This window comes from Cydia pomonella, chromosome 1, assembly GCF_033807575.1.
Source record: "Cydia pomonella isolate Wapato2018A chromosome 1, ilCydPomo1, whole genome shotgun sequence".
NCBI classification, from domain to species: Eukaryota; Metazoa; Arthropoda; class Insecta; order Lepidoptera; family Tortricidae; genus Cydia; species Cydia pomonella.
Window position 1 is genome coordinate 33,753,871 of NC_084703.1, and position 9,970 is coordinate 33,763,840.

Genomic DNA, 9,970 nt, shown 5'->3' on the forward strand with positions numbered 1-9,970 from the left:
CACAATTTAGACAAAATGATATCACTCTCGACGATGGTTCCTTTTGTGTAGTGAATTAAAAATATAGACCCAAGTCCCTGAACTTTAGCTTGCTCTTGCAATTCTTTAATGAATCAGATAGGTATCTGATAAAAAGATAAATTTAAATATTATATAGTAAATATAATATTTACTAACACGGCGTAAATTAAAATTAATTAGACGTTTGAGGTGATTTTTGACGTTTAATAACTATTATATTACTTATTGTTAAAATAAAACGAGAAATAATATCACAAAATAAAGTTATATTATAATTCTATGCACGTACATAAAATATGAAAAATAAAACGTATATTATTATTAATCTCTACATTAGACTAAATACTTGTGATTGTGACGATTTGCAAGAAAATCTAACAATGTCAACAAATACAAGATAAATGATTGATAACTAAATATATCGAGTCAGCGCATACCAAGCCGAGCGCATCACCTCGTCAAACCAAGTGGAATCTCTCATTACGCGTACCTAAATTACTTACAAATTTTGAGACATTTATTACCTTCATCTACCTAAGGCGACGCGCTCAACTTAGGACTCCTGTAATGTAACTATACAGGAAACTGTTGCCTGAAAAGTGGACTATGGAAAATAAACCACTAAAATTGAGTTAAGTATCACAAGTAAAATGCATAAAATAAAATGGTTATCTATTGAATAAGTTTCAATCTCAGCAGAGTCCTTCACTGTTCCGTGCTCGGGGCGAGCCTTTCACGCTTCCTTAAGGAGCCGCCGACGTAAAAACACGGTGTCAAATAATATAGCATCATACGAGCACGAGATTACCATAAATTGGTAGGTACAGTCAGCGTCAAATACTTCGTAGCAGTCAAAGCGGCCAAATAGTTCGGTACACCATACTAAATATATGGTGTACCGAACTATTTGGCTACTTTGACTGCTACGAAGTATTTGACGCTGACTGTACATTAATTTGAATAGTATTAAGAAAAAGAGGGTCAGCGTTTTTAGAGCTCAAGAGTAAGAAAACTTCAGATACAGTACCCCTAGTGTAAATTTATTCGATAGCGTAACGTGACGTACACGTTTGCGTTAAGTGCATTTTTTTAAATAGAATAGAATAATATATTTATTTCAAGAATTTGGCATTACATGAGCAACAGTACAATGATCCCCACACTAGGCTCAGCCTGTAACGTGGGAATCTCAGAGAAGTATTGAAATGATGCGGTTCATATTTTAACAGTATACATTATTGTTAAAGCAAATTTAATTTTTTTATTATATTACTAACTATCAAACTAAGTACAAAGACAGTTAAAAAGGTCTCAGTAACTTTTAGGTAAGTGAGAGTGTTTATGTGAGGGTATGTGTGTATGTATGTATGTATGAATATGTGCGTATAAATAACTACGGGATAGGATTATAAATTTTGTGTGGGATTTTGAGTTTCCTAAACATCCCGCTTGGCGCGCTGTTTCTAAATCCCATACAAAATGAGACTTAACGCAAACGCGTACGTCACCTCACGCTATAGAATAAATTTACAATGGGGGTTCAGAAGACTACTGCTTTATGAACTTCATTTAGTTAAATTATATTTGACCGGAGGGACCACATAACATATTATTTTACCACATAGATTTTTTTCCACGACGACCGTTAGTTACTATGGTTATTAATGTCTTAAGAAATATGAACAAATCTTGAAGAAATATAAACTTGGGCTACTTATAATATTTTAGTTCCAAACAGTTGTTAGAATATGTATAGTTAGAATGTACCTGGTTTAGCTGAACTATAGTTTTACACTTCACACCTTCATTATCCATTGAGAGTTACGCGTAAAAGCCTTATTGGTAGTATATTTTCCTTATTACACTAAATTCTAGCTTACTAAAGTATGATAACTATCATAAGTAAAATGGATGAAAACGAGAGTACATAGTTGGTACACGGACACTTATTTATGTACATTAATTAGCCTTTGTTAATAAGATAGATCGGTAGTACATTCAATTTATTTTATGCTTAGCCTTACTTCGAATGAAGCGATTTTGAGAACGTTTAAGAGTTATGTGATCAATCTTAAACCAAAGCACAATAACGATTTAGTTTGTATCGCTGGCATGCATGTTTTGGTATATAACATTAAATAAAATTGAAAAATGCAAATGATAATTTTAGATGCAATCCAAGACGTAGCTGTACTGTGCACCAAACTATTTCGCTGTCGCTTACATCATTACCTACTAATAATCTCTAATGTAAACTACCTATATTTTGGAATAAACTTATAAACTGACAATTGAAATACACTAAACAGTACTAAGTACAAATACTATAGGAAGTCGCAGTAATGTAATATAATACCATATATATCAACCAATGTCTCTAACAATAAATAATCTAGAAATGTGATTATAGGTGAAATATCTTGCCGTACAACCAGCATCAATATAAGCGGATGAAACAACGCGCCAAAAGTATCTAACATCCCAGATAACTTATCAAAACTTAGAAAAAATTCTAAAATTCATGTTTCGAAGTATATTTTTTGCAGTCTTCAGTTGTTATATATTAAAGCCATCACTTTTTGTTAAGCTGTTACAGAATAGTAACCACTTAAGAAGCGTTATTAGATCCGCTACTTTTGGTGCTGACTGTACAAAAGGAAAATCTGACGGAATGTGATTAAGTAGATACTTAATATAAAGCAAATTCTCGTGGTCATTCATATTGCACTATTTATAATATGGTGACTATTCGGATAGGATAAGTCTAGTGTTGTTGCCTCATGCCTGCAAGTAAGCTTTCTGTAGCAGTAAGATTAATTACCAATAATCTTCCTCTTCCTCAGACTTGGTTGAGACCTAACTTATTTAACAACATCAGAAGAATTGGATTCTCCGTCGCTTTAGGAAAGTGCGCACTTTTAATCCTGTCTAGCGGACTCTTCTGTCAGACATTAATCAGCCATTTGACGCAGGCTGTATTTCATTACTACAGTTTAAAGATTAGTGTAAAGTTATCTTCAACTGAGGCCAGCCCAACTTCTCTCGCCTAAAGTAAAGTTCCAAGTTAACCAAATATCGGAATTGACAGTATTAATTTCCGTCAAGAAATACATTTATTTTTTAAGTTTATCGTTTGATGAGCAGAAACACGCCATAGATTTCAGTTCAAAGTATGTTAACAATAAATGCGTAAAATGGGGCTATTAATTATAAGTAGATGATCCTAAAAGACGTTGAATGAAAGCAAATAGAGTGGGACCTAGCTAGAGTCTCCATAAATGTCACATTTCTACGAAAATACCTATGAGGTTTATGGTGACTCAATATCACTATTTATTAGAAGCATTGTAGAAATATTTTACACTTCTTCTGGACGAAACTTAAACTATAATAGTACATTACGATACAAGTGCGAATTACCTATTCGCACATTTATCGTACAACGTTTTACAGTACATATGGCCCTTTTAATGTTCGACATAGTAACGTAATATGCTAATTTTCACACTAGTGCGGTAAAGTAGCACCATATGTACTGTAAACTTTTTTTAACAAGTTCGAAAATTATACTCCCCAAGTCCGCAGCCACAATTAAAACCAAATAGTTATGTTAACACAAGTTGCGTTTTTAATTTATTTCTCTTTTTTGACTAGGATAATTGTAAATTATATTCACGTTACTTTATAGGTATACTAAGTAATATCGCGTAACCAAGTCACTTTTATCTCTTGAGTTATTTTGATCAAACATTGTTTTTCGAAGTTGATGGTATAATTAGTTCAATAGTAGGTGTACTCTCATTTAACCATCGCAAAGTTTTGACCAAAGTTATTTCAGAGATCTTTCATTAGCTAGTAAAGTATTCTCGGCTACATAAATACATATAGTCCCACAAGCCCCTTATTAAACTCGAGAAGAAAACTTAGTATAAGTATATATATATAAAACATAACAATTAAAATATAGGCACCTAAATATCGGATAGTAATCAAAACGATACATTGTAAGTAAAGTTAAGATTCACCAAGTATAGGATGTGTAAAGCCTAAGACGAATTCGTGCTTCTAATTTGACAGCTAATCTAGGGCGCTGTACGCCTCCGTATATTATGCGGTCTGGTTGTCAAAAGATGACGTTAGGCAATTCAGTGACCACAATATGGAGCGATAGCGCCATCTTTCTGAGTAAAACTCTGAGCACGATATTTCCAGACTTTACACGCCTTACACAATCAATGAATCTTTGGTAAAAGCGAGTCACATTTGCACTCACTGATTGTGATTGGAATGTTAACATGTGAATTCAAGAAACGTACCTAATACTTTCTTATTTAATTTATCGCGGATGACCTGTAACGATTGTATTGAACACGTTATAATGGGGTAGGTTGCATTGTTAGGGCATGTCTGTCAAACAAAGTTTGGGTAGATTACCCGGACTGTTTTATTGTATTCAATATTTATTGTTATCAAATAAGTAGTTGTATTTGTCAGACCTCACCGGCGATGGCGGGATGAACTGGACTCCTTCTTGAAGGAGTGGCCAGACATAGCACTCGACAGAGATCAGTGGAGAGATTGGGGGGAGGCCTTTGCCCAGCAGTGGGACACGACAGGCTCCAAATAATAATAATAATAATAACTGTTATACTCTTCAGATGCAAAAAAAAAAAAAAAAGCGAAATCAATAGACAGACATAGTACACGATAACTTTCAAAATACTATCAGTAAGCTAACAGTTGGTATGATCGAAAAATACCCGATCTACAATACTTAACATGGATACAGAAATATCTAATCAGATTAATCAATACCAATTGTATTAAATGAAAAAATAGGTAATATTTTCCTTGAGGAGCCTTATACATGATGGCTTGATTATTAATTAGCTATAATATATTATAGCAAGTTCAAAAACTGATTGGCCCCGCAAATGCGTGCATGGTTTGCTTTGTTAGGATGGTTGTTTATCTTGTCCACAGGGAAATAACTCATGCAGCAGGATACTTCTTTAACTATCAAAGGTTTTGTTGATGTACAACTTGTTACCACTTATTTTAAATTGCAATGTAATCCAAAACTATGCCTAACATTGTTTACCTCACTATAACGAGAACAATCGTATTAAATGATGATAAGATTTGCTGCGCATTAATAACGATTTTACAATTACTCGACTGTTACGGATTTAGCGAGATTTCGCGGGCAATCAACATTGCAGTTACGTAATACAGCGATATGATAAGCTAGCAGCTGCATGGGAATCACAGTGAGGATCCCTTGCAGGCAGTCCACAGTCTTTGGCACCTGCAGACATCGGGACGCGAGGGACATGGTCTCCTCGTCGCCCTCCTCGCACACGACGATGGGCCGCCCCTGCCGCGCCGTCACCTGCTGCAGCGCGTTCATGCACTTGGTGTGCACGGGATCCCGCATGACGATCATCACGACAGGCATAGAGTCATCTATTAATGCTAGAGGCCCATGTTTTAATTCCCCAGCCATTATGCCTTCGCTATGCATGTATGTCAACTCCTTTACCTTAAGAGCACCTTCCAGGCACGTAGCAAAATTGTAGCCGCGGCCCATTATCAACAGTGAACGTTGGCGGTAGAGATCTTCTGCAAGAGCTTTCACTTCAGAATCCAAGGCTAGGACTTGCCTAATTTTGCTGTCCAGTTCATGAAGCCCTGCTATAATATCAGCACGGCGTTTTTGTAGGGAAATACGATCCTCACTAATAACCAAGGCAAACATAACAAGAGAGACAAACTGTGAAGTGTAAGCTTTCGTTGAGGCTACACCAATCTCAGGACCAGCATTAACATGCACACCGCAGTGGGACTCACGGCAGATGGAGCTGCCCACTGTGTTAGTGATTCCAACAATTAAAGCACCATGACGTTTGCAGTAGCGCAGGGCCATTAGGGTATCAGCTGTCTCTCCAGATTGTGAAATGAAGAAACAAACATCATCACGAAATACTGGAGTGTTTCTGTCCAAGAAATCGGAGGCTAGTTCTACCATAACTGGAAGCTCTGTTAGTTCCTCCAACAACTGACGAGTTGCCACGGCACTATGGTAACTGGTTCCACAAGCAATCAACATTAATCTGCGGCACCGTTTAATCTCTGGGATATAATCCTTAATGCCTCCTAAAGTGACAGTACCATTAGCAAAGTTAAGTCTACCCCTCATAGTATTTACAATGGATTCCGGTTGCTCAAAAATTTCTTTTTGCATGAAATAGTCATAGTTTCCTTTCATTATTTGCTGTAATTCCAATTTCAAAGTCAAAATTTCTCTTTGATGTGGATCATTGCTGCTGCCCGACAACCGGTGAATACTAAGAACCCCATCTTTGATATGAGCGACATCATCATCCTCAAAGTATAGTACACGGTTTGTGTGTTCAATTACTGCAGATGCATCTGATGCAAAGAAATATTCAACAGTACGCTCTTCTTCAGGTTGAAATTGGGCATGACTATCAACTCGTGGAACTGTGGGAACAACTCCACGGGTAGCTTTATTATTGGTGTACATAATAGGGACATGATCGCTGGTGTTGTGATGGTGCATTTTAAGGCCCACAAGTAGAGGGCTTCCTCTTCGGGTTGCGACACACTCATTAGGAAAATAACGTGATTTGAAGCACAATGCAAATGCCCCCTCTAACTGCTGAATTACCTGCTCAACCAGTTCCTGGAAATTGTAGTCCTTATGCTGGTTGTAAAGATGATGGATCAACTTGGCAATGGCTTCAGTGTCAGTTTGTGATTCAAAGACATACCCCTTGTTCTCAAGGAAGGTCTTGACCGCTTTGTAGTTGGTGATGATGCCATTGTGGATGACAACGAAAGCGTTATCATCACCTGAGCGTTGCGGATGCGAGTTGATGGAGCTGGGTTCACCGTGGGTGGCCCAGCGGGTGTGTGCGATGCCGCAGTGCGACTCCACGCTGTCTTCTACGCACAGGTCCAAGCTGCGCTCTTGCAATACTTCTTCTAGAGCCGCTACCTTCCCGCTGTTTTTAATCACAGCTATATCTTTATGGTCTGCGGCATCGATCGCGACACCCGCACTATCATAGCCACGATATTCTAAGCGTTTTAAACCAGTAACCAGCAGTTCTAATATTTCCCGTTTGGTCTTAGGAGTCAAGTGATTAATGTATGCAAATATTCCGCACATCGTTATCGGAGTGAAACGTAAAAATGCCGACTAAACGTAACGACGACTCGCGAGAGACTGCGATCAACAAAACATATACTGATATTGAAGGCCTACGTGTATTGCTCCTACCACTAATGAGTTACTTTCACTTGCGGCAAAGCACACGTCATCGTGTTTCGTTATCACAGATACAAGTTGCTGGTAAATTATCGCGGCAAACTTTTCTGCCGATGTAGATACGTGGTTCTCAAAACGTCAAAACTGACGTTTGTCTGTCAGAATGACATACCAAAAGCCTATTTTTCCTAATAAAACACAAACGGATGTTATTCTTTAGCACATTTTATTGAAATATATAAAGGAAATCGCTCTTCATGTTATCAAACATCACAAAAAAGCTATTTTTTAGACAAAGCACTTAACGCAAAACGAAGCTCTGTAAGTCTGTACTGTGTATTAATAATAAATGATCTGCCTCTCTATCACTAGGTATTCTAGTCTTTCGCAAGAGCGATAGAGAGGCAGATTGTGAAATTTCGTGGTACGCCCTCTGGTGATGGAGGCTAAAGAGCCAATTACATCCACACTTTCCGATAACGAGCCCGATATCAGTCCCGATTTCGGGCCTGATAATTGTTTTCCGTTTCACGGAATATCAGCACATTGTAAGCAATATTTGAAATGTAAAAATTACTTTGTCTCTAATTGCCAAAAATGTTCCATGTTTGATATTTTTGCATTTGACCCATTTTTTTACATTTCGAATATTGTAAACGTGTGCCTACCGCGAAAACCGAAATTCGCGGGGATCTTTCTCTTTTACTCTTACTGAGTCGTAATTAGAGTGACAGAGAAAAATATCCGCAATTGACGAACTTCGATTTTTGCGGTTATAGCCCTGCCGAGAAACAACGTTCGACGTGTTGCCTCTCTGTCGCACTTGTAAATTCATACGTGTGACAGGAAGGCAATAAGTCGATCGTGGTTCACGGTAGGCCATTGACATAATATATATTATTATTATTTAAACTTTATTGCACAAGTACAAGTATAACGTACAATAGGCGGACTTAATGCTTTGAGGCATTCTCTACCAGTCAACCACGGCCAAACAGAAATTTGCTAAGGTGGGTGCAGTGTGAAAAAAAATATTCCAAAATTAAATACTAAGTCCAATACTACTAAGCCAGTATACAAACTAATAGGTAATATATATAATACTTTTATAAACTACACAACTTATCATTATAAATACATATATAAATTAATTACATAATATACTATACAATATACATAAATATACTTCTGTATGTGTGCGGGTAGGGGGGGGGAGGGGGGGGGGGGGGGGGGGGGGGGGGGGTAGAGAATTCGTTTGAAATTCAGCTTGTTTGGGGCTTGTCTAATCGTTAGAGGAAGGGCATTCCAAAGACGAATTGCTTGAACAGAGAGTTTAAGAGAACGGGCAGAGCGCAGCTCGCAGCCTGGGCGGGGGGTCATAAAGTTGAAGTTACATTTGAGATATTCTGGAGTGGAGGGCTCGAATAGGATAGAGAAAAGTGAGGAGAGTATTCGAAAAGGAACGGCGCTGACGTATGGGAAGCCACTTGAGCTGGCGACGGTAGCTGGATATATAGCTCGAATTCGAGCCAATCATGCAGTGTAACGGAACTAGTTGCAACCAATCGCGCGCGTGGTTCGAACTCATCAACCAATCACGTTGCGGTGTTAGACTGCACGATTAGCTCGAATTCGTGTGCGTGACACCGCCGCGTGGCCCGTCCATAGATATATATGTCAATGCGGTAGGCCCTCAGATTTGTCAAATGTAACCTTTATAACATGTTATTACCATTCAAGGCACGCATCTTCGTGATTTACACGATCTGTAGTGTGTGAGCATGGCGTGAGCTATATCCCGAGTACCTCCCGCGAACCACGCTCGACGTGTTGCCCCTGTTGTTGTTGTTTCCGGAGCTAATGTGAAGTAAGTCATGTCAACATTTTATTACAAGTATAGGAAAATTCCATTACAGTTCTCTCGAGCCACAGCGCCACTTCGAAGCCAAGGCATAAGGAACATAGGTAACGATTATATTTACTTGCATGTTTGGGAACATAGTAGATTATTGTCGAGGGATGGAAAGCAAGGCATTCTCCGAGCCTTGGCCTGACAAAGGGTCAGAGTCAAGAAATGCCAATTTCCAGGAAAAGCACTATAACTACATACCTCGGCGTCAAAGGGGGTTGCTGAGGGCCTACCGCGAAAACTGAAATTCGCAATTTGCGGGGATCTTTATCTTTTACTCCAAAGAAGGCGTAATTAGAATGACAGAAAAATGTACGCAATTTGCGAACATCGATTTTTGCGGTTATAGCCCAGGTTATAGAATTCATAAATATCGGGGAACCTCTCATTTCTCAGCCTCTGTAGTAATATACTATTTACGGTCACAATGCGTTGGTCCGCGGGGCCCTCAAATGCGAGGGGCCCGTAGCATTTGCCACTTTTGCCACGTGACTAATCCGCCACTGGTGAAAGAAATGTTTTTTTAAAGAAACAGTGCGGTAGGGCCATGGTTAATACCGCTGCCGCACATCCGCCGAAGCCGCTGCCGCTAGTACATTACTACTCGTACACCCGTTTAGAATGGTAGGACAAGGGACAACAGGTAAAAATAAATACCCGTGCACCCACTGTGGTACAAAGCAGTTGGGGCCACGGTTAATACGCAATTTGTTTATCCAAATAAGTACATAAAATAAAAAAAGTCA

General features: G+C 38.5%; 1 protein-coding gene across 1 annotated transcript; it reads right to left on the reverse strand.

The window, feature by feature from the left end:
• Positions 1 to 267: 267 nt before the first annotated feature.
• Positions 268 to 7,433, reverse strand: LOC133520568 (glutamine--fructose-6-phosphate aminotransferase [isomerizing] 1-like). Its single transcript, XM_061855075.1, has one exon. It carries the CDS (start codon positions 7,214 to 7,216, stop codon positions 5,192 to 5,194), a length of 2,025 nt encoding a protein of 674 aa, XP_061711059.1. The 5' UTR covers positions 7,217 to 7,433; the 3' UTR covers positions 268 to 5,191.
• Between the last annotated feature and the right edge of the window lie 2,537 nt (positions 7,434 to 9,970).

What these genes read in the sequence shown, in the direction of transcription:
- LOC133520568 (XM_061855075.1), bottom strand. Translation starts at nt 7,216, where the DNA reads ATGTGCGGAATATTTGCATACATTAATCACTTGACTCCTAAGACCAAA.